The sequence below is a fragment of the Rattus norvegicus genome, chromosome 8, assembly GCF_021556685.1.
Source record: "Rattus norvegicus strain SHRSP/BbbUtx chromosome 8, alternate assembly SHRSP_T2T, whole genome shotgun sequence".
Classification (NCBI taxonomy): domain Eukaryota; kingdom Metazoa; phylum Chordata; class Mammalia; order Rodentia; family Muridae; genus Rattus; species Rattus norvegicus.
This window is the reverse complement of record NC_141541.1, coordinates 45,017,754-45,043,990: the sequence shown is the minus strand read 5'-3', so window position 1 is coordinate 45,043,990 and position 26,237 is coordinate 45,017,754. Positions and strand designations below refer to the sequence as shown.

The 26,237-nt window shown below is 40.6% G+C and overlaps 1 protein-coding gene and 1 long non-coding RNA gene across 5 annotated transcripts in view; both read left to right on the top strand.

The window, feature by feature from the left end:
• Positions 1-24,856, top strand: part of LOC134480025 (disks large homolog 5-like) — a 41,506-nt gene extending 16,650 nt beyond the window's left edge. The window contains exons 1-4 of one of the 4 annotated variants that reach the window (XM_087560211.1): positions 20,098-20,237; positions 21,271-21,439; positions 23,435-23,621; positions 24,565-24,852. In XM_087560211.1, coding sequence (XP_087416337.1) covers positions 20,111-20,237; positions 21,271-21,439; positions 23,435-23,621; positions 24,565-24,579 — 498 coding nt within the window. In that variant the 5' untranslated portion in view covers positions 20,098-20,110 and the 3' untranslated portion in view covers positions 24,580-24,852. 4 annotated transcript variants of the gene reach the window in all.
• On the top strand, positions 2,114-5,863 carry LOC148004065 (uncharacterized). Its single transcript, XR_015628189.1, has 4 exons — positions 2,114-2,309; positions 2,780-2,868; positions 3,187-3,319; positions 5,489-5,863. It is a non-coding gene; the product is annotated as an uncharacterized LOC148004065 (long non-coding RNA).
• Positions 24,857-26,237: the final 1,381 nt, after the last annotated feature.

Genomic DNA, 26,237 nt, shown 5'->3' with positions numbered 1-26,237 from the left:
AACCTGACAGGACCAGGGGGGACATGGGAGGTCCAGAATGAGGGGCTCGACAGACAACCCACTGCAGCATCAAAATGCCCGCCACAACTGCTCTGGCACCATAAATCCTGAGCCCCGACGGGGATGACAACAGAGTGTGCATGGCCTGACTGCTGCCCCGGACTTTTCAAAGCTTGTATCACCCCCGAGCACTTAGAAGAGCTTGAGCAGAAAGGCAGATGCCCAGAAGCTGCTGCTGTAGTAGGAGGCAGTTTCAGCTGTTGGAGGTGGAGATAGAGGCAGAGGTGGGATGGGAGGAGTTTCCCTGGAAGGACCAGAACAGACAGTGTTCTTACCATGTCAGAACCCCACCCAAATACACCCCACCCCCACAAATACCCAGTCCACTGCCAAACCTCTCCATGTTAAGCATTCACTTCTTTATCCCCAATGTGCACATTTTAATTTTTTTAAACTTCTCATTTGTTCTCTGTGAATTTCGCAACATGCAGCTCAACTCCGTTGATATCCACCACCCCCTCATATCTGTAGTCCACCCTTGCATCCTTCTCCATATCAGAGAAAAAATGATCTACTTGTGGAAGATGAAAAAAGAAAAAATAAAAAATGGCAATATGTCCACAAAAGAGGTATAAAATTAAAAAGATGAAGGACATAGACCCTTAAATTGTTTACAATGAAATATAGTACTTTTTGATTCGGGGAAGTTATTATGGTTAATAAATGAAAGTTATGATAGACAGAGGATAAAAAAGTTTAAGAACTGAGAGAAAGTGATTCAGGTACAAAATTTTACACTAATATAATTTAGTTAATGAAGTACCTTCTCCAATTTTGCCAAATAGAAATGGACTGAATATTGGGACTGTCATTCTTATGTGATGCATCTCAAAATTTATCTTACTTTATCTAGCTTATCAATGTAAAGATAAGGGTATTTCTTGGTGTAAAAGAGGAAATGCTGAGGTGACGTCTCTTTGTACTAAGGTGTGTCAACTTCAAGTCTTAGTTCTTTACTGGCAGAGAGCTAAGTGATAGCAGGATTTCTTTCTAATCATTTTATGATCCATCATCAGGTTTGCTACTTTGTAGATGTTTGTCCTTCTCACCAGCTCAACACAAGCTGAGAGTTCTATCAGGTCTTGTCTCACTGCCGATTGTACGTAATGAAGATCTTATGGCCAAGAGCTACCTCAGAATGTATGTGGGCAGAACTCCAGGCAAACAGAGGAACATAGGGTGAGGCAAGCTGAAGCTGGAGATTCAGAATAGACATGGTAGGGAAGCGATATGGACCAAAACAGTACGTACTTGTAAAGAGATAATCACCATTTGGTCTTAAAACTAGAAGAATGGGGTTAAATTTACAGAAGGTGAGGGCATGCCCAGTGAAAGGCCCAAGGTAAAAACTGTCAGATAGGATCTCATGGTATAGCTTACAGAGGCCTGTGAGCAATGGTCCTTTGGTGAAATTGGTGCAAGGAGGAGAACCCCACAAGCAGCATGAGGGTGCCTTCATTGGTGGCTCCAACATTTGACTTTTCCTCTGTCAATTGGACTCCAAACTGTTCCTAGCACAATAATGATTTCAACTCTTTCTCCTAAGGGATTTTGTGGCAACTGTGGAATGCTAAGTACAAGGCTTCATGAGAGTTCCCATAACACACACCCATGTCGCAACCTACCATGCAGGCTATTTCTTGATGTGATCTCAAGCACATGTACATAACGAGACAAGAGAATCTTTTGACTGCATATTCAAACTGGTGTTATTTTTCAGGAATTTTTAATGGCTAATATTGCTGAATGAGGATAATTTGAGTTGAGATGAGACATTTTTGGGCAGGAATAGCAGGGAAATATTCATTAAAACGCATAGGAATTACTAAGGTTTCCATAATCAAGCCTTGAGGAATATTTGGCCTTGGAATCAGGAGGTGCTCAGTGTCTATGCCCTAGGAAAGTCTCCTGGAAAGGGCACCTCAGCTTATGCACTGTACAGGGAGGTTATTAGCAGGGAGGCAAATTCTGTTCTCTATGATATCAGATGTCCCTTCTTGGAAATTCTATGGTTTCCTAGAGAGTTCTTGGCATCCTCTGTGATGTCACCAGTGTTGTAGTAACAACCAGTGCCCTACTTTTTCTCAGTCCCTGCCTGGCAGATACATAGGAAGACACATTTTCCGATCTTCCCAAGAATTTTGGGAGTATGAATGGCGATTTTCGACAGAGTAGTGTGAGGCAATCTGGCCTTTCATCAAAAAAAAAAAAAAATAATGGAAAAAAGAAACAAGTCTGGGGAATGTGGAGTAAGTTCTGTGAATTGTATTCTGAGCTTTCTGTCAGATGGAGTATAGGTTTAGGCTGATATTTCTAACAATGGGCCACAACAACTGGACCATCTGCAACGGAATTGAATTTCCATGAAGATCACATTTCCTGAGAGTCAAAGATTTCAGAACATTAGTTTTCCCATCCCCAAAGGGAGGATATGGTAAGGCCAATGCTGTTATTCTGTGGACTTCTGGCCTTTACTTTTAAAGAGCATATGTTACATATGTTATGTTACATTGATAAAATAACACCATCAGGAGACATTCGGTCTCCAACATTTCTGAATTTAGACAGGGCATCAATCTACCTCGCTCTCATTGCTTCTTTAAATACAGTAGATATATGACTTTAGCTTGCCCTGTAATATTTTAGAACATTAATAGTGTTCCAGCCTTAGGATTTCATTCAATGTTACAGTACTTACCAAATATTCTGAAAACCCTAGCTTCCACCCTAGTCCGGCGTGCTATGGAGAAAGAAAATAACGAACCCCAATTGCACTTGACGTTTACCCACCAACAAGAAGAGAGCCTGGTGAGGACCTTTTAAGTAACTATAAGCCACAGTCTCTACACAGCTTCCACCACTTATTCAATTATTAGTATATTTTCATTAATGCTCACCTTTTTTTGGTGTACAAAGAATATGCACCATTTCAGTAAAGTATATGTATATGTATGTATGTATGTGTGTGTGTGTGTGTGTGTGTGTGTGTGCATGTTCCTGTCTATGTTTGAGCCTGTTCTTCCATGAACTCACTATAAAATTTTATAAAATGACTTAGAAGACTGTAGTGAAAACTGTCCAGGTTCATGCAAATAAGCATTACTACTGTCCCATGGTACCTTGCAGATAACACTGATACTGTGGACTACTTTAATACAGCCTAAGTCCGGGGTCTGCATGGTGCTCATTGACATTTTGACGTCGGAACCATGACAGAAATCAGCAAAAGGTTCATTTATTACATGCTGTTGTTACTAAGGTGAGGCAAAGCCTTGCCCCATATAGAGACTGCTAGGATGTGATGGCAGTACATAAACTCGCTTTTCCCTGTCCTGTGTGTCTTTGCCTGCAGAGGTCTCTCCTGCAGGAAATACTTTCCCATGCTTCTTTAAAAGCACCTGTTCCTCACATCTAGATCAGCTGTGAAAAGAGGCTTCTCCAAGTCAGTCTGAGTGCTCCCACTCCCAGCTCAGAGCTGCAACACCATAGGATCCTCCAGCCACAATGAAGGGTAGGTCCCTTTGAGGAGTTAGACGAAAGTGCCCCTTCTCAGAAGTGATTTAGAACAGAAGGTTGAGAAGTGAGAGTCAACACCCAAGTGCTTCTTCCTGGAGAAAGCAACCAGATCTCCCTGTTAAACAGTGTAGTCTATCACAGGACCCAGTTCTTTGCCTGCAGAAGATTTTTCTGGAGATTAGTTGCCCAGTCAGAATGGGGTTACATTCTTGATCCATGCTCACTCCCACAACAAAAGCTCCTCCCCTAGAAGTCCTTGAGTTGACCCAAGTCCTTTTAGGACCAACAGACAAGAGAGAACAGAGTGCATCCAAGGGAAGAGAAGAGGCCAGAATGATTATAACCTGGAGAAATCTCCCAAATCGGCCACCTAACAACTCTAGGGTTTGTGCATATTGTGGATTTCAGAATCTTAAGGTCAGATTTTTCTGATAACACCTGCTAGGTGAAGCTGAAGTCTACTGTAGGTGGGATTATCCCAGGCACGGAGGGGATCTGGGTCTCCAGGCCTGGCCAGCTTCTTCATTCTCCTGAAAGAAAATGTTGGTCAGCTCTAAATCTGAAGTGGGAGTTGGTTTTTCTCAACTCAAACAGATATTTCAATTCTAATACACTATGTGAGAGACACACATTTACCCACAGGGGATTTGAACTTACTTCTATACAAGTGACTGTGGGCCAAAAGAGGGAAACCATACCTGCCTTTAGCATTCTGCCTTTATCAGAGACTACAGGGACTAGCTTCCTGGACAGACATGTCCAAGCAGACAGACATTGTAAGTGGGAAAATTGAGGTAAGATTGTCATGGGGCCAGTGATTCCAGATTGTACCTTTAGCTAGAAAATCTCTGTTGGCATTAAGGCAAGCAGCCTTGGGCCTGCTGACACTTGTCACTACTTCACGGTGTCTCTGCCTTTATGTCTGCTCCGGGTCCTCCTCATAGGAAGGCCTTTCTTTTAAAAAAAATTATATAAAGCAATGTTTCTCAGACTGTGAGGCACAACTTCACACACAGATTGCATATCAGATACCTTGCATATTATGACTTATAAGTACTGCAAACTTCATTAGGAAGTAGCAATGAAAAAATTTTATACTTGGGGTCACCACAGCATGAAGAGCTGTATTACAGAGTTGCAGCACTAGGAGTGTTGAGACCCACTGCCGTAGAAGCTGACACATGGGAACAGATTCCTCAGATGAGGAGAGGCACATGGCAAGGGATACTGTGTCCCATCCTAGGTCCCAGAGGCAGGATCTATCCCAGGAGTCTGTGTGCTCATCTTGTCTTCAGTTCTCCCAGGTTCAAGAAGAGCATTGATCATCTCAGGAGAGTCAGCTTGCACAGCCCACATCAGGCCCAAAGCTTCCCTTCACAGAGAAGGATGTGGGTGTAACTGACAGCCAGTGAGACTGAGGGATCTGATGATAATTGGCTCTGAGCTGTGGTTTCTTCACCTGTAAAATGGAGGCGTTTCTGCTGAAGTGGGTTGTCGTGGAGATGGACAAAGTATACACACTGATCAGGGCCTCCCTAGCATGGTTGATTGTAGATTTTCTCTGGTGATCCAGTTAAAAGTAGAATCTCTAGCCACGGAGTGTTAGATGCTGGGCACCTTAAAGGTGGTGTGAACATACTGTGATTCTAATGCTACCTCGAATTTACACCCTAGGCTCTTGTTTTAAATTTAAAAAGACGAATCAAGTATAAACTGCCAATGTGAAATAATCATGGTCAGAATTGTTCTAATTCCTGTGAAGTTATTTAGTTTTTCTTTTTCTGCATCTATCTTGAAGGCATCTAGAGTAGCACTATTGAGATCATAAATCCTTCTATTAAGGTGCTACCCATCCATTCCCCTCTCCTTGAGGATTTCACAGGTAACTGAATAAAACCTGATTTCTTTTCAGATTGTTTCCAGCTGGTGTAATCTCTCTGTCCATGGACCTTGCCAAATGCTGCAGAGCCAATGTGCTGTTTCACAACACAAAATTCCAGACATTAATTTTACCAATGACGTTTCCAGACTTAGATGCTGACGTCAAGTAAAGCTCCCAACTGTCCTTCCTAATTCACTGACCTCCCAGAGAGGTGATTCTTGTTCCCTCTGAGCACTTTCTTAGTAATCCTTCAACTCTAAGACTTTCCATTGCCTTAGTTATCTTCATTTTCTGTCAAGTCATGCCTCGATCTTCTCTGGACCTAAGTGCACTTTTTACCTTTGCAATAAAGGTGTGTGGTAGGTGAACCATACAGTAATAAAGTCCATGTTTACAGGAAACAAACAGATCTTACGTAAATGTCCTTGCCCTTGCAATGCTATACCAAACCATAGTTTTTCGTTAAATAATACATTCTTGGAGATCACAGTGTGATCAGATATTCTGTATCCTAACTTAATAAGTTAGAACATTAATAATGTTCTCTCTATTATACAAATCACATTCTCTGATGTGTATTCTGGTCTTTTTCTGTCATGTCTGATTGCATCATCATGGGACCCCAAGGAATATCAATCCTGGGCTTTTGAAATAGTTGCATATGTCCAACCAGGATCCAAAACCACCCAGAAGACTACGGATATTGACACACATAAATTGACCTCACTATTTTCATATAGTTTATGGCAAGAGGTCACCATTCCTGACCATGTCTCATTATCCAACAAGATAATAAATGGAAGCGTAGGGGTCAAGGAGGTCACCCCACAAAGCACAAAAAATCCATCTCAGATAAACATGTACGGTTTGTTGAATCCAAAATATCCATGAATTTCAGGACTCAATGTAAGTCCAAACCTAAGGATAATAGATATTGAAGAGAATTAAGAGTTCCAGCTCATAGGTTCAGTAAATATCTTCATCATCGCAGAATACTTCCGTAAGCTGAAGAAAGAAAAGGCCAAAACATTCAACAAGCCTACAGAACGCCAAATTAATTATACCAGAAAAATTCCTCCCTTCAAATAAAAATTAAACGCTAAATGCACAGATACAAGAAAGTACATTAAAAGGGGTAAGGTACAAATATCCAGTACCAAATTAATTCAGACCAATTTGAATTACACCAGACTTCTCAAGAGAGACTCTAAAAGCCAGAAAATCTTGGGCTGATGTAATGCAGACCCAAGCTCCTATACACTGAGTAATTCCCAATCGCTATAAATGGAGAAACCAGGATATTACATGACAAAATCAAATTTAAACTATATTTTTCTCTATAAAGCACACCAGAGGATAATAGGAAGAAAACTCCAAGACAATGAACTAAATATTATCCAAGAAAATCCAAGAAATTAATCATCTCACAATAATTACAAAAAAGAGAAGTATACAAACATATTTTTACCAATAACCAAAAAAAGAAGAGAAAGCAGCAATCATTGGTTTTAAATATCTAACCAGACCCTCTCTCACCAATCTTCCTTGGTCCTAGGGAGTAAATAACTAGGCAATGTGTATACAAGTATGGGTCTATTGTCCTAGGTACTGGGTAGAAGAGGATTGACTTATCTGGTATCAATGTGGTGGTAGCACCTTGACTCTGGTAGGAATGAGGCCCCACCAAATGGAGATCCTAGATGTGTGAGGTGGGAATGGATATGTGTAGTTCGGGGAAGGCTGTTATATAGAAAATGCTGAGAAGAAATATGATGATGAGGCTTGATGAGGGGAGTCTGGAAAGCGGGATAACATGTGAAATGTAAATTAATAAAATAACCAATTAATAAAAGATAGCCAAAAATGAAATGAAAAGTTAAAAGTTAAAAGAAAAATTAAACCAAAACAAAGCGAAAGAAAATCCTGTGGTGTATTGATAAAATTCAGCTTGTATTTTAATGCTAATTTGTAGAATGTAAGACTGTTTAACCCGCAGAAAAGTGACCCTTCTCCCATTAATTGTGATTATAAAGAAGCACAGCAGACAGATGGTGGAGGTGCGTTTTTGAGGGCTTTGCTAGAGAGGATCATGAGGGGGGAAGAAGGAAGGAGCTGCCAAGAAGAAAGGAAGAATGGATGTGATGGAGAGGAGAGAGGAAGGAGGACAGCAGCCATGGGTTAAGACAGAGGAAAGCCTGGTCCTGAGGGCTGACCAAGTGGAACAAAGAGCAGCCAAGATGCTGCATAGTAAGTAGGAGTTCAGAGACATTGTTTGGAAATTAGACCTAATTCCATGCAGGACAGGCAGCTGCCCAGCTACTGTGCTGATTAAGGGATATTATAAATAAATTAAAAACTATGTATAATCAGTAAGCCAGCTCTATAGAGGATCCTAATAGTAATACTATAGTTTGCAGGGAAGGATAAAATACCAGAGGTCGCAGGAAATAAATTAACACCACTAGGACAGTCAATCAAATGAAATGGATGAAAAAGTCAAAAATTTAAAAAAATGACAAAATTAACACAGAGGTTTGAAAAATATTTACATATCACTAAACTCAATTCCCCAGTAAACAGACATATATTAAGCCAGAAACAGGATTACCATCCTGAGAGATATAGAAGGTATACTAGTGAAACCGAACTAAGAACCATGTCCCTATTCAGTTTGTCTATGTAGCTGACAGAATAGATTTCAAACTCATCCTGTCCAGAAGATGTAAGGAAATTCATTTCATACTTTGCAATGACAAAAAGATACTACAATTCTAAATATACACATATTAAACACAAGCTTCTCAAATTTAAAAATATACATTATCAGCAGCTCTCTGCTCCCAGACCCGGTGAGAGAGAGACTCCACCGCCTGGTCAGGTGGGCACTCCTGAGGCTGCAGAGCGGAAGAGACCACCAACACTGCTCACCCCTGCCCACATCCCTGGCCCAAGAGGAAACTGTATAAGGCCTCTGGGCTCCCGTGGGGGGGGCCCAGGAGCGGCAGGACCCCTCTGCCTGAGACACCACCAGAACCAGAAGGAAACAGACCGGATAAACAGTTCTCTGCACCCAAATCCCGTGGGAGGGAGAGCTAAACCTTCAGAGAGGCAGACAAGCCTGGGAAACCAGAAGAGACTGCTCCCTGCACACAGATCTCGGACACCAGAGGAAAAAGCCAAAGACCATCTGGAACCCTGGTGCACTGAAGCTCCCGGAAGGGGCGGCACAGGTCTTCCTGGTTGCTGCCGCTGCAGACAGCCCCTGGGCAGCACCCCACGAGCGAACTTGAGCCTCAGGAAGCAAGAAACTAATCGTCTTGGCAACAAAACAAAGAGAATGAAAGCACACAAACATAACCTCACATCCAAATATGAATATAAAGGGAAACAATAATCACTATTCCTTAATATCTCTCAATATCAATGGCCTCAACTCCCCAATAAAAAGACATAGATTAACAAACTGGATACGCAATGAGGACCCTGCATTCTGCTGCCTACAGGAAACACACCTCAGAGACAAAGACAGACACTACCTCAGAGTGAAAGGCTGGAAAACAACTTTCCAAGAAAATGGTCAGAAGAAGCAAGCTGGAGTAGCCATTCTAATATCAAATAAAATCAATTTCCAACTAAAAGTCATCAAAAAATATAAGGAAGGACACTTCATATTCATCAAAGGAAAAATCCACCAAGATGAACTCTCAATCCTAAATATCTATGCCCCATACAAGGGCACCTACATACGTAAAAGAAACCTTACTAAAGCTCAAAACACACATTGCACCTCACACAATAATAGTGGGAGATTTCAACACCCCACTCTCATCAATGGACAGATCATGGAAACAGAAATTAAACAGTGATGTCGACAGACTAAGAGAAGTCATGAGCCAAATGGACTTAACGGATATTTATAGAACATTCTATCCTAAAGCAAAAGGATATACCTTCTTCTCAGCTCCTCATGGTACTTTCTCCAAAATTGACCATATAATTGGTCAAAAAACGGGCCTCAACAGGTACAGAAAGATAGAAATAATCCCATGCGTGCTATCGGACCACCACAGCCTAAAACTGGTCTTCAATAACAATAAGGGAAGAATGCCCACATATACGTGGAAATTGAACAATGCTCTACTCAATGATAACCTGGTCAAGGCAGAAATAAAGAAAGAAATTAAAAACTTTTTAGAATTTAATGAAAATGAAGGTACAACATACCCAAACTTATGGGACACAATGAAAGCTGTGCTAAGAGGAAAATTCATAGCGCTGAGTGCCTGCAGAAAGAAACAGGAAAGAGCATATGTCAGCAGCTTGACAGCACACCTAAAAGCTCTAGAACAAAAAGAAGCAAATACACCCAGGAGGAGTAGAAGGCAGGAAATAATCAAACTCAGAGCTGAAATCAACCAAGTAGAAACAAAAGGACCATAGAAAGAATCAACAGAACCAAAAGTTGGTTCTTTGAGAAAATCAACAAGGTAGATAAACCCTTATCCAGACTAACGAGAGGACACAGAGAGTGCGTCCAAATTAACAAAATCAGAAATGAAAAGGGAGACATAACTACAGATTCAGAGGAAATTCAAAAAATCATCATTTCTTACTATAAAAACCTATATTCAACAAAATTTGAAAATCTTCTGGAAATGGACAATTTCCTAGACAGATACCAGGTATCGAAGTTAAATCAGAAACAGATAAACCAGTTAAACAACCCCATAACTCCTACGGAAATAGAAGCAGTCATTAAAGGTCTCCCAACCAAAAAGAGCCCAGGTCCAGACGAGTTTAGTGCAGAATTCTATCAAACCTTCATAGAAGACCTCATACCAATATTATCCAAACTATTCCACAAAATTGAAACAGATGGAGCCCTACCAAATTCCTTCTACGAAGCCACAATTACTCTTACACCTAAACCACACAAAGACACAACAAAGAAAGAGAACTTCAGACCAATTTCCCTTATGAGTATCGACGTAAAAATACTCAATAAAATTCTGGCAAACCGAATTCAAGAGCACATCAAAACAATCATCCACCATGATCAAGTAGGCTTCATCCCAGGCATGCAGGGATGGTTTAATATACGGAAAACCATCAACGTGATCCATTATATAAACAAACTGAAAGAACAGAACCACATGATCATTTCATTAGATGCTGAGAAAGCATTTGACAAAATTCAACACCCCTTCATGATAAAAGTCCTGGAAAGAATAGGAATTCAAGGCCCATACCTAAACATAGTAAAAGCCATATACATCAAACCAGTTACTAACATTAAACTAAATGAAGAGAAACTTGAAGCAATCCCACTAAAATCAGGGACTAGACAAGGCTGCCCACTCTCTCCCTACTTATTCAATATAGTTCTTGAAGTTCTAGCCAGAGCAATCAGACAACAAAAGGAGATCAAAGGGATACAGATCGGAAAAGAAGAGGTCAAAATATCACTATTTGCAGATGACATGATAGTATATTTAAGTGATCCCAAAAGTTCCACCAGAGAACTACTAAAGCTGATAAACAACTTCAGCAAAGTGGCTGGGTATAAAATTAACTCAAATAAATCAGTTGCCTTCCTCTATACAAAAGAGAAACAAGCCGAGAAAGAAATTAGGGAAACGACACCCTTCATAATAGACCCAAATAATATAAAGTACCTCGGTGTGACTTTAACCAAGCAAGTAAAAGATCTGTACAATAAGAACTTCAAGACACTGAGGAAAGAAATTGAAGAAGACCTCAGAAGATGGAAAGATCTCCCATGCTCATGGATTGGCAGGATTAATATAGTAAAAATGGCCATTTTACCAAAAGCAATCTACAGATTCAATGCAATCCCCATCAAAAAACCAATCCAATTCTTCAAAGAGTTAGACAGAACAATTTGCAAATTCATCTGGAATAACAAAAAACCCAGGATAGCTAAAGCTATCCTCAACAATAAAAGGACTTCAGGGGGAATCACTATCCCTGAATTCAAGCAGTATTACAGAGCAATAGTGATAAAAACTGCATGGTATTGGTACAGAGACAGACAGATAGACCAATGGAATAGAATTGAAAACCCAGAAATGAACCCACACACCTATGGTCACTTGATTTTTGACAAAGGAGCCAAAACCATCCAATGGAAAAAAGATAGCATTTTCAGCAAATGGTGCTGGTTCAACTGGAGGTCAACATGTAGAAGAATGCAGATCGATCCATGCTTATCACCCTGTACAAAGCTTAAGTCCAAGTGGATCAAGGACCTCCTCATCAAACCAGACACACTCAAAGTAATAGAAGAAAAACTAGGGAAGCATCTGGAACACATGGGCACTGGAAAAAATTTCCTGAACAAAACACCAATGGCTTATGCTCTAAGATCAAGAATCGACAAATGGGATCTCATAAAACTGCAAAGCTTCTGTAAGGCAAAGGACACTGTGGTTAGGACAAAACGGCAACCAACAGATTGGGAAAAGATCTTTACCAATCCTACAACAGATAGAGGCCTTATATCCAAAATATACAAAGAACTCAAGAAGTTAGACCGCAGGGAAACAAATAACCCTATTAAAAAATGGGGTTCAGAGCTAAACAAAGAATTCACAGCTGAGGAATGCCGAATGGCAGAGAAACACCTAAAGAAATGTTCAACATCTTTAGTCATAAGGGAAATGCAAATCAAAACAACCCTGAGATTTCACCTCACACCAGTGCGATTGGCTAAGATCAAAAACTCAGGTGACAGCAGATGCTGGCGAGGATGTGGAGAAAGAGGAACACTCCTCCATTGTTGGTGGGATTGCAGACTGGTAAAACCATTCTGGAAATCAGTCTGGAGGTTCCTCAGAAAATTGGACATTGAACTGCCTGAGGATCCAGCTATACCTCTCTTGGGCATATACCCAAAAGATGCCTCAACATATAAAAGAGACACGTGCTCCACTATGTTCATAGCAGCCTTATTTATAATAGCCAGAAAATGGAAAGAACCCAGATGCCCTTCAACAGAGGAATGGATACAGAAAATGTGGTACATCTACACAATGGAATATTACTCAGCTATCAAAAACAACGAGTTTATGAAATTCGTAGGCAAATGGTTGGAACTGGAAAATATCATCCTGAGTGAGCTAACCCAATCACAGAAAGACATACATGGTATGCACTCATTGATAAGTGGCTATTAGCCCAAATGCTTGAATTACCCTAGATCTCTAGAACAAAGGAAACTCAAGACGGATGATCAAAATGTGAATGCTTCACTCCTTCTTTAAATGAGGAAAAAGAATACCCTTGGCAGGGAAGGGAGAGGCAAAGATTAAAACAGAGACTGAAGGAACACCCATTCAGAGCCTGCCCCACAGGTGGCCCATACATATACAGCCACCCAATTAGACAAGATGGATGAAGCAAAGAAGTGCAGACCGACAGGAGCCGGATGTAGATAGCTCCTGAGAGACACAGCCAGAATACAGCAAATATAGAGGCGAATGCCAGCAGCAAACCACGGAACTGAGAATAGGTCCCCTATTGAAGGAATCAGAGAAAGAACTGGAAGAGCTTGAAGGGGCTCGAGACCCCAAAAGTACAACAATGCCAAGCAACCAGTGCTTCCAGGGATTAAGCCACTACCTAAAGACTATACATGGACTGACCCTGGACCCTGACCCCATAGGTAGCAATGAATATCCTAGTAAGAGCACCAGTGGAAGGAGAAGCCCTGGGTCCTGCTAAGACTGAACCCCCAGTGAACTAGTCTATGGGTGGAGGGCGGCAATGGGGGGAGGGTTGGGAGGGGAACACCCATAAGGAAGGGGATGGGGGAGGGGGATGTTTGCCCGGAAACCGGGAAAGGGAATAACACTCGAAATGTATATAAGAAATACTCAAGTTAATAAAAAAAAAAGTGTGAACAATAAAAAAAATATATATACATTATCAGATACATATGAAACAACAGATTAGTTATAATAGTGGTTGTGATTTGTTTAAATTGTCTATTCAGACCACCTAACAGATCACATGCAAATAAACAAAACAGGAGGAGCAGAATTAAGGTACATCGTCAGGCAAATGAACCTAACAAAATACATTGAAGTATACATATACTTTCTATCAGCCTGTGGACCTTTCTCGAAAATTGACCACATATAAGGATGCAAAACAAACCTCAGGAAATATAATAAAGTGGAAGTAATGTCATGCATTCTATCTGAGCACAAAGGAATCAAAGTGGTATCACACAATTAAAAGTACAGAAAATACACACACTCATGGAAAGTAAGTAACATAAACAATACAACAACTGAAAGGGTCAGGGGAGAAATAAATAAGGAAAATTTAAAATAGGTCTAATCTCTTTGTCTACTATCAGAAGGAGAGAATTTGTAGTGTGTGCTCTTGGGATTATGCCTTGAAGTGGCTCATCACATTCCCAATTTCCCTTGGCAATGATAAGATATATGATTCGGCATTACACATTGGAAGTGTGTAATTTGCCTTTTGATTTCATAGGGGGGAAATAATTATGGGACTGCCTGGAGTTTTATGAAGTTCTTTGGCTGAACTGTGTAGACTGTGAAACACTACAAGGATTTTTGAAGGATGTGGGAAATGCATTTTTATTTTGATATGTTTAAAATCCTATGGATAATTGTGAGTAGGATATGGTGAATTGAATGATAATGGCCCACATAAACTCACATGTATGAATGTTTGTTTCTTGTGAGAGGAAATGTGCAGGAAGAATTATAAGATATGTATTGGTTGGAGGAGTATTATGGGATTGGGCTTGGAGGTTTCCAAATTCAATACCATTTATACTTAACGCTCACTTTCTCTGTCTCCAACTTGCAGATAAGATGTAAGCTCTCAGCTAGTTCTCTAGAAACATGGTGACCTACCTGCTGCCATGTACCTCAGCATAATAGTCATAACTCAGAATCCTTGAAACTGTAAGCAACAATATACTCTTTCTTCTATAAGTTCCCTTGGTCATGGTGTCTCTTCACAGCCTATAAAACAAAGATTGGAAGGAATACTTAAGTGAAAAATTTCTCAATAAAATACAGGCAAATAAAATTCAGACGTATAACAAACATATCAGGTACCATGATCAAGATGGCTTGACTACAGAGGGGCAAGAATATTTCAACAAATACAAATGAATAAACAATACACCACATGAAACCAAGAACAAGAAACACATGATCATTGACTAGAGGCAGACAATTTCTTTCGCAAAATCTCACAGTGATACATGAAACAGTCCTGGTGGGGCTGGAGAGATGGCTCAGTGGTTAAGAGCACTGGTTGCTCGTCCAGAGGTCCTGAGTTCAAATCCCAGCAACCACATGGTGGCTCACAACCATCTGTAATGAGATCTGATGCCCTCTTCTGGTGTGTCTGAAGACAGCTACAGTGTACTGATATATAATAAATAAATAAAATCTTTAAAAAAAAAAGAAAGCAAGAACAAGAAAAACATGATCATTGACTAGAGGCAGACAATTTCTTTGGCAAAATCTCACAGTGATACATGAAATAGTCCTGGAGAATCTGGGATATGGAGAAGATATACATTAACATTATGAAGAAAATATACAAGGCCAACAGCATCCTGACTGGAGAATATCTTAATGCATTTCCCTAAGATAAGTAATAAGTCACAGGTGTTCAATCTTTTCATCTAATCCAAGTAGTATGTGAAGTCTTATCCAAAACAGAATATAGAAAGATGGAAAGGCCATGTCCATATGAAGGAAAGCAGTCAGAATTTTCTGATTTGCAGGTGATATGATCCATATATAAACAGCACGATGTTTCCACTAGAAAACTCCTACAGCTCATAGACCCACTCACTAAAATCACTTTAAAGTCAATAAAATTCCTGTATACCAACAATAAATATCAACAAACATACCAAGAAAAGAAACCCATTCAGACTAGCCTTAAAAATTTTGTAATAAATCTAAGGAACTGAAGACTTGCTACGAAGAACACATTAAGAAAAATAAGAAAAAACTGAAGAAAGAAGAAAATGAAGACACCTCTCGTTTTCATGTATCAATGTGACTGATATTTTTTATCGAATTCCTACCAGAATCATCTACAATCCATCCCGTCCTAATTTTGATGCAGGGCTTCATGGGAATGAAAAAAAGATCTCAACCAATGAAAGCATAAATGAAGGGCAGTCAGACACTGCCAAATAGTAAGACAGTAAAACACTGCAGGACGTATCATCTTTAATAATTTCAAGTTCATTTTGGGGAATAGTAAAAAAAAAAAAACCCAGCCTGTTGATACAATGAGAACAAACACAATGTCTAAAGGAAGATAATAAAGGATGCAGATATTGGTGTATGTTCTCATCAGCAACTCGGTTTTGACAAAGAGGCCAAAGAAACAAACAAAAGAAAACAAAAAACCCACAACCACCACCTCCGCACATAAGGTGCAGTTTTCAACCAGTTGGTTGCAACTACTTCCTGGGGCAATCACATAGGAGACATACTTTATACAGGATATTTACATTACCATTCAAAAGAGTAGTAACCTTACATTTATGACTTAACAATGAAATAATTTTGTAGTTGGGGGTTGGCTACCACACCGTGAAACACTGTATTCCTTGACATGCTTTTGGTCATGGTATTTGTTTTGAAGTAACAGAAATGTGACTGATATATAAACTGGTACCAGAGGGAGTGGACTTGTTTTTGTGAGGAATCTCTTGTTTTTTGGAGGAGGGTGGAATACTTTGGTTTGGGAAAACTTTTGAAATATGTAAGCAGATCATAACAGTCCATTTTAGTTTGCTACACGGGAGACATAAGAATTGTGAGTAGTGTGCAAAATAGAGCCTCTCTAATGAGACTTCAAAGGATTGCAGGAACTCTATTCGTGACTGGCTTAGAAGCTATTAACATTATTTTAGCAAACATTCTGTCTCGTTTCTGCCTGTAACTAAGAAGATACCTGAAGCTAAATAAAAAAGTCACTGAACAATTGTTTTGAGCAAACTTCAAGAGGTAGATATTGTGTGACCTTCCTCAAATTGTATGAATGTGTGTTTGTATTTTCAATTGTTAATGTAGCCAGGACTTCAGTTAATCCCTCCACATTCAGGACTTGGAAGCATATGAAACTGCAAGATCTCACAGGATTTGGAAAATATCCCAATTACTGTAAGGTCCCCAAAACTTGTTGTCACCCCACACTCATAGGGATACAACTTTAGAGAACATGACACCCTCATTCTCAAAAGAAGGATGGGTAGCTGATTATTTGTCTGCAGTGGGTCATAGATTTTTATTGTCATTTAGTGGGTTGGTTCCAAGTATTTACTGGTCATGGTCAGTGAGGAAAGGGTAAAGGAGATTGGAATCAGGGATGTCTTACTTATTTTCTCTTTCCCTCCTCAACCCTTTTCTCTCCTATCTAGAATTTTGGGAAGGAGGAGAAAGGGGCTAAAATGATAAAAAAAACATAGATTATTCAATCTCTTTTTGTACTAGAAAGCAACACCAAGTCTCAAATATTTCAGGATGTCATGGATTTCGAATTTAAAATTGTATTTGCATAAATGATAGAAATCTTCTTTCAGATATAAGTATATGCATCTTATTCACAATGTGGTGTATAATTCTAATTGTATAAAATTACTACTGTACACTGCCATGGATAATTAAGGAATGCAAATAGTACTATCCAACTATAAATAATCAGTGTTCTAGTGATGTTAGGTAGTAGTTCAGTTGGTACAGAAATGAGCTTTATTTAGCTTTTTTTAAATGTATTCAAAGGTACAGAGAAAGTAAATCCCTTGAAAAAAAGCCACGTTTGTCCACTGATATAGACTTTACATAAAAAGGTGGTGCTCAAATCCTTTAGAGATCTGAAGAATCTGCCATTTCTGATGTCCAAATAGTTAAACGCTTTTCACAGTGGGAGAGACCTCAACTCCTGGCAGTGTCCCAGGTCTGTCTGAAGAAGATGATGGGAACTAAAGAACACTAACTGGAGTTCCCTTTAATGTGGCAAAGTGACCATGGGGTGAAATACCACCCACTTACCTCCACTGCTGCCAGAAAGTTGTCCAGACTGTGGAGAAGTGGATGATGGGGAAGTCTATTGTCCCAGGCTTTGGAGAACAAAAAGAGGATAGTCCTTCAAGTGACCTACTTTAAAGGATTGTTGTCAGAGCCCATGACCCGTTCAACTGAGGGTGGATGACACAATGACATGGAAAAATTTGTCTGTCTGGTAGCCAACAATTTCTGTCATTTCTTTAGAATTGGAAGCTATTTTCTCTGAATTTCCTGTTTCTTCAGGCAACATTTCTCCTTCTCAGGTCTCAGATGGAGATGATTAGATAGTTTACTCTTAACCTTTTCTTGTCATGAGACTCAGAAAAGAAAACGAGGTCACCATCACACAGGAATGTGACAACTAGGAACCTGACAGGACCAGGGGGGACATGGGAGGTCCAGAATGAGGGGCTCGACAGACAACCCACTAGAGCATCAAAATGCCCGCCACAACCACTCTGGCACCATAAATCCTGAGCCCCAACAGGGATGACAACAGAGTGTGCATGGCCTGACTGCTCCCCTGGACTTTTCAAAGCTTGTATCACCCCCGAGCACTTCTGCTTGAGCAGAAAGGCAGATGCCCAGAAGCTGCTGCTGTAGTAGGAGGCAGTTATGGCAGTTGGAGGTTGAGGTGGAGGCAGAGGAGGGATGAGAGAAGAGGGAGGAGTTTCCCTGGAAGGACCCGAACAGACAACATTCTGACTACTCCAGAACCCCACCCAAACCCAGCCCAGGCCACAAATGCAGAGTCCACTGCCGAACATTTCCATGCTAAGCATTCATTTCTTCATCCCCACTGTGCTCATTTTAGTTTTTTTAAACTCCTTTTTTGTTCTCTGTGAATTTCGCATCATGCAGCTCAACTCCGTTGACATCCACCATCACCTCATATCTGAAGTCCACCCTTGCATCCTTCTCCATATCAGAGAAAAAATAATCTACTTGTGGAAGTTGAAAAAAGAAAAAAAATGGCAATATGTCCACAAAAGAGGTGTAAAATTATAAAGATGAAAGACATAAACCCTTAAATTATTTAAAATTAACAAAATTGTTTTTCATTTCAGGAGAGTTGTTATGGCTAATAAGTGCAAGCTATGATAAATAGAGAATAAAAAAGCTTAAAAAGGGAGAGAAAATGATGCAGGTACAAAATTTTACACTAATATAATTTAGTTCATGAAGTACCTTCTCCAATTTTGCCAAATACAAATGGACTAAATGTTGTGACAGTCATTCTTCTCTGATGCATCCTATAAATTTTCTAATTTTATCTAGCTGATCAGTGTTAAAGATAAAGTTTTTTTTTTTTTTTGGTGTAAAAGGGGAAATGATGAGGTGAGCTCCCTTTGTACTAAGGTGTGTCAACTTTCAATTGTTAGTTCTTTACTGGCAGAGAGATAAGTGCTGGCAGGATTACTGTCTTGTCATTTCTACGGTCCATCATCAAGTTTGCTATTTTGTAGATGTTTGTCCTTCTCACCAGCTCAACACAAACTGAGAGATCTCTTAGGTGTTGTCTAACTGCCGATTGGACATAATAAAGATCTGAAGGCCAAGATATGCTGCAGAAAGTATGTGGGCAGAACTCCAGGCTTACAGAGGAACATAGGGTGAGGAAAGCTGAAGTTGGAGCTTCAGAATAGACATGATAGGGAAGTGATATGGACCAAAACAGGGCATAGGGGTTAAGAGATAATCACCGGTTGGGTCTCAAAACTAGAAGAATGGGGTTAAATTTAGAGAAGATAGTGCATGCCCTGTGAAAGGCCGAAGACACAAACTGTCAGACAGAATCTCATGGTAGAGCTTACAGAGGCCTGTGAGCAATGCTCCTTTGGTGACATTAGTAAAAAGAGGAGAACCCCCAAGCAGCATGAGGGTGCCTCCATTGGTGGCTCCTACATTTCACTTTCCTTTGGCAATTGGACTCCACACTGTTCCTAACAACATAATGATTTCAACTCTTTCTCCTAAGGAATTTTGTGGCAACTGTCGAATGCTAAGCTAAGGACAAGGCTTCAGGAGTGTTCCCATAACGCACACCCATGTCGCAACCTAACCTACAGGCTATTTCTTGATGTGATTTCAAGCACGTGTACATAAGGAGACAGGAGAACCTTCTGACTGCTTATTCCAACTGGTATTATTTCTCAGGAATTTTTAATGGCTGATATTGATGAGTAAGGATAATTTGACTTAAGATGAGATATTTTTGGGCAGGATTTAGAGGGAAAAATTCATTAAAGTACATAGGAATTACTCAGGTTTTTATAATCAAGCCATGACGAAAATTTGGTCTTGCAAGCAGGAGTTGCTCAGTGGCTATGCCCTGGGAAGGTCTCCAGGAAAGGGCACCTCAGCTTATGCACTGTACAGGGAGATTATTAGCAGGGAGGAAATGTCTGTTCACCATGACATCAGGGACCTTCTTGGACATTCTATTGTGTCCTAGAGAGTTCTTGGCATCCTCTGTGATGTCACCAGTGTTGTAGTAACCACCAGTGCCCTACGTTTTCTCAGTCCCTCCCTGGCAGATACACAGGAAGACATGTTTTCCCGGCTTCGCAAGAATTTTGGGAGAGTGAACGCCGATTTTGGACAGACTGGAGTGAGGGAATCGCGCCTTTCATCAAAAATAAAAGATGGACAACGAAAGCTGGCCTGGGGAATGCTGAGTAAGTTCTCTGAATTGTATGCTGCGCTTTCTGTCAGAGGGAGAATAGGCTTATGCTGACCTGTCTAGCAATAGGCCAGAACAACTGGAGTATCTGCAAAGGAATTGAATTTCCATGAAGATCACAATTCCTAAAAGTCAAGGATTTCAGAACATTAGTTTGCCCATCCCCAAAGGGAGGATATGATAAGGCCAATGCTATTATTCTGTGAACTTCTGGCCTTCACTTTTAACATGCATATGATATGTTACATTGATATAATAACACGATCAGGAGACACTGAGTGTCCAACTTTATTGAATTTAGACAGGGCATCAATCTACTTCACTCTCATTGCTTCTTTAAATAAAGTAGATCTCTGTCTTTAGTATCAGGGAGAGAATTATGCTTCTGGCCTTATGTTCTTAGAACTCCTCTGACTTTTTCTAATTGGCAGAGATGGGACATCCTTAGCATTATAAATTAGAGTTTGTGTGTTACAAACATTTTTTTACAGTACTAAAACTATTTGTAGCAGGTAGACCAAGATTCAGCCTGTAACCAATTGGCACTTCTGTGGCATTTGGTGTTTCAGTTAGGGGAATTGATAAGTCCGTTGACCATGACATCCCCCGCAATGCTTTTAAATTCCAAATGGTGTGGCCTAGAGTATCAGTGCAGGACATCTGAGTATCTCCAATCACTCAAGTCTTTTGGAGGTTGAATTTATCATCTGACTTCTGAAAGTACAGCGGTGAGGGTCCTGAAAGAAAGTTGTACCCTGTTAACTTGATAACAATCCCGTAGTAGCCATCTCTGTGGTACATGTAGCATGGGTCAGCAGGCATAGGGAACACCCGGCATCTGACATCTCTTGGTCTCTATAGAGTGCTGGGAGAGTTGACTTCCACTGAGGAGGTCTCTTAGGCAACAACAAACTCGTTGTGGTGACGCTGTGTTCTACACATGCTCTCCTCCTGTTTGGGGCTTGCCATGGTCTATGCACACTCATCAGTTTCCCCAAAAATGTTCATTTGTGTTCTTCTACCTACAGAGGATGGGAGACTGACATCATCCCCTGGCCCTGTGGTAATCAACAAGGACGCCAACACGGAGAACACAGAAGAACAGAGACTGATTAGACAGCTGCAGTCAGCTACTGAGGAGAGAAATGAGCTCAGAGATCTCCTGACTTATGTGACAGAGAGATACAGGAACAACAGGTACGCATTGCTCCAAACTGCCTTGTGTCATTCATGGATCTGCAGTGTCACCTACATCTTATTCTATTAAGGTGTTGGGTTCTAGAAAGCTGTGCCTCCCAAAGAACTTGTCCTAAACCTCATTTCTGATATAGAGGAGATCAGAACCTGACCCTTGGTCAGGAGTGAGATGGGAAATGGTCTCATCTGCTGCCTCCAGCTGAAAATCTGAACTTGTGGCCTTAGTGAGGATTCAGGGATAACGTCACTGGAGCATGAGTTCCCAGTGTGCATTTGGAAAGCCCTTGACAGGTGGTAGCTTTGCAAGTTTCTAGGTGCTGTGAGTCTGGGTGTGTGCTAGGAAGGTGACTTAGTGCTGGACTCTTGTTGCAGTAGCCTGAGGTGACAGATCCCAAATTGTTCATCTCAATGTTTGACTAGATGGCCAGAGACACAGGGCTTTTCCTTCTTTTTTGTTTACCTCTGAGCCAATAATGTGGCATGCATTTTTTCTGATTCTGATTGTGTTCTCCGTTTGCATATTTCGCTCCCTTTTTCATTCTTTACTGTTTACTTTTCTTTTCCTGTGTGTGTGTCCCAGTTTCTGTGTCTGTGTGTGTACACACCTAATGCATATGCGCAATTTTTATGTTTATATTTCCCCCCACAGTTGGAATCTAGGGGTCTATGTTTTTTCCTGAGTATATTCATGTATAACAATTTCATGGTGATGTGAGTGCATTTTTTTGGGAGCCCCTCTTTCAACTGCACACTTCTTTGCCAATGTGGTCACATTTGTCTGCATATTTGTGCCATTTGGGCAGATTATAATTTTGTGGCGATTTATGGTCTCAACTCCATAATTGTGTGAATTGTGTGTCTCTACAATATTAATTATTCATGATGTAGAATTCCTGTTGTCAAAACAGGAAAATTGAAATCACAGTTTTCTAGGTCTTGGATGTGGGAGAGCTGTGGCCTAGGCCCTTGTTAGCATAATTAGCTTGACTGCAGATTCAGCACTTCTGAGAGAAGAAAGGGAAACTGGGAACCCTTTATCTCGATGCAGAGCTTATGGGGTACTGGGACCAGAATAACAAGTTTCTGAAGCTGAAGAAGCTCCCAATATGTAGAACTCAGAAATTGTCCTCCCATGGCTGGGGTACTAGAAGACCCAGCCTGAGTTCATACATTCCTAAACACAGATGTTCATTGGGTTTTACTCTCCTAGGGCCAGCCGCTATGTCAGGTCAAATCCATTTTATGAAAAATTGAAGATAAAGGAGAGGGAGGTCATGTCATTACTGCACAACTTAGAGATGAGGAACATCGAGCATTGTGAGAAATTTCAGGAGCTCCAGAAGGAAATTAACTTCTATCGGTGAGCACTGGTCAGAGAGGCCATTAACTCTGCTTTGCCCACAGGTGCCATCCTTTGTTCTGATTGGAGGTCTAGCAGCTCTGGCTCCATGTCTTGTGCTCTTTAAACATCACTGTGTCCTGGGCCTTTTGGACTCAGTTTTTAGGTCCACAGGAGACTGTTACTCATACCCAGAGTGTCTAGGCATCTTCAGAAGGCTCTAGGTAGACCAGTACTTATTCAGCTCATCAAATGGCTAATAGGCTGAACTGGGCCTCTGCAGTCACACCAGGTTTAACAAAACTCAGTGTGTGGACCACATGGATAACATGAACTTCCCTTAATTCTACTGACCTCCTTTGAGGGTATTTGCCCACTGTTTATTAATGTTGCCCCCATGCCTTTTGCTTCCATGGATAGATGTATATCCCCTGTTGTTTTGGAGAGAAATGAACGCTTTTTGGTACTTGGGTCACAGAAACAATTTAGTCTTCCCAGAATTGGCTGTTTGATGTTTGTGCAGCAGCCTTGTGTGTATCAAGATGTATTCTATGAAGTTTTCACTGGTATCTGGGTCCAGAGCGAGTATGTGGGACTTGGGAGTAGGAATGGGAGGAAGAGGGTGCAGGATCTAACTATGCAGTGTGTGTTTCCAGCAACCTGCCCAGCCGGATCCATATGGACAAGATATGTATGCAGAAGAAGTTGTTCCCATTCAGAAAGGAGAGCAAAGCAGAACAGCTTGATTCTGCACCGCTGCTACAGAAATTTTTGTTTGATTTGAACAAGAAAGATAAAGACGAACAGGAGAAAACCAGCAACCTCCAGACCAAGCAACATCTGGTAGGGACAAGCAGCTGTGTCAGCCTAAAATTATCTGATTCCATTTGCCAATTTGATACATGTTTGCTTTCCCTACCACCTTAATAATGTACACTCCAACAATACAACCACCTCATGCAATGGAATGTTCATTCCTCTGTGCACGAGTATTCTGGGAAGACAACCACTTTTCAGGAACTGACTTATTAACAACTATGCTTTGGTGCTCTTTTTGAAGCTGCAGTCTGGAAATGGTGACAAATGAATAACCAATCATATTACTGCATGTCCCTGTGATAGAATGGATGCTATGTAGCGCTTTGAACAAGTTTTGTTCCTGTGATAAATGATATTCTGTGGTCATGTGACCTCCAAGTTGGGAAGCACCTTTCAGGGATAAGAACCGAGTGCAAATGGCAAATTATTCTTTGTCATTGGCTTTAATCTTGGTGACAGGTTGATTTCTCCTTTCATCCTGCAACCCAATGAGGTCTCTTCCCATTGCCCTGTTCTTGGTTTGCACTGGTTAAAGTCTGAGGCCCAGATGGGCAGCCCACATTACTGTCATGGTTACTGTAGACTTTGCCCTGCCCACAGACACACCAGCAATGTTATCAGTTAACACATCAATGGTGACCTAAAATAGAGCTGAGTGGGTAGAAGGCAGCAACCTGACAGCTGGCATGCAAGTCCCCAACACATCAGTTTCTGAATAACTGCCTTCCTCTCCCTGGTCTCAGAAATTGCAAAAGAGCTGGAATGGGACACACAGCAGGAAGAGAGCCTCCTGAAGAATAGGTTGCTTTCTCAGGATTCCCCTGCTGACCGCCATCCTGAATAATACCAACCTTTTTTGGATGAATACTCTCCCTCATAGTTTAATTCATTTTTTGCTAAGAAACACTAAATTTATCTTTCACTAAGCCAGTCTGACTGATTGATATCTTATTCTCTTTCTGTTTAGGATAACACCACTTGAGAGACCACTTGGGAACTGCATTGCCATTTTGCCTGCTAGAGGAGAAACAGCAATATAACTGTGCTTCTAAATGTTCACTAAGAATATGCTGTTTAGAAATATTTTTGTTATGATCTTAAATGAAGTTTTTGTTTTGTTATTTCATAGTTATATGTTCGTGTTAATATTTTTCACATCTGAAAATACTTTTAGATATTTATATTAATATTCATTTTAATCATTTTTGTTTTAAATTGTATTCCTTATGAATAAAACTTGATTTGTAACTCTTAACTCTTGAGACCATCTTGCTTATTCAAGTGTTCTGTCCCCTCTTGTGCTCTTAGAACTGACAGCTAATGATGGATTCTGCATGGTCCAGAGTTCCTAGGCTAAATAGTAAATTCAAAGCCACCAATGGTTACCTAGAGTGATAGTGCGTTTTGTGTGGATAATGTGTTCTTTTCTTGGATGCACATTTTATGATGTGATCACTGCCATACTTTATCCATGCAGTAATGTTTTCTGCTAATCTTAATAAAGCAGTCTACAACACACGTTCAGTATTGATCCTGTGTAGCACCTTTGACTAATAACACTCTTATTTGTAGAGCTGTAGAAAAATTGACATTTCCAAAGGTATATGGAAGTAATCCTAATGGAGAACCATATGCTTCAGTCTTTCTTGCAATACACTGTCAATATACCCCCACAGATAATGACCTCCAAAGTCATGTTGGGAAAAAGGTTTTGATAAATGCTGTTGTCCTAGACCATACATATGCTGTGTTTTTATTGTTGTGGATTAGGCGTAGAATGATCATTTATGTCAATGGGTCTTTTTCTCTACTGTATGTCTGTGGCCTGTCCTGGGTGAATTTCCCTCATAGTCCAAAAGAAGGAATCACATTCCCTGTTGTAGATGATTGTTGGGAACCATGTGCTTCTTCTGAGAGAGCAGCAGAGGTTCTAACCTGTGAGTCATCACCACAGATCCTGCAGGTTCTAACCTGTGAGGCATCACCACAGATCCTGCAGGTTCTAAACTGTGAGGCATCACCACAGATCCTGCAGGTGGCTTTTGTCTTTCCAGGGCATGTGCTCCCTTAGGTGGACAGGGTACCTCAAATTAAACAGAGAGATCTCAGGAAATGTGTATTCTTACTGAGCTGTGCAGGCTCAATGTGTTAGGCTACCAGGCATCCATACAGGGCTCAGGTGGCCCCACTGATCATTGAGGACTAAGGATGTTCCTCCAGCATCACTTAGTTTCCATATTAGAGCAGATCCTTCACCTAGTATCAATGATGACCATATCTACTATGACATTATAAAATACAGAATGGAAACTATCTTCCTGTAGGCCTGCTGCACATAACGAATTCTTTTGATAGATATTACGAAAACTATCTTAATCTAAGCAGTTTAGGACGGAACCTCAGGAGCAACCATAGTCAATGCAGCCTACAGCTGGGAACACATATTTCTTTTGGATAGCAAGCCTGTGCAAACCCAGAACCTAGGTGGGCCAGTTCAAGCTGCCCTTTTTCCGTGGCAAATCTGGGTTCCTGTTGTAAAAGCATTTTTTTCCAGGTGACTGATTTCCAATTTATGGAATTGAACTGACTTACTCAGAGTCTGAGTTACTCAGAAAGTTAAAGTTCAGAAGGAATGATCCA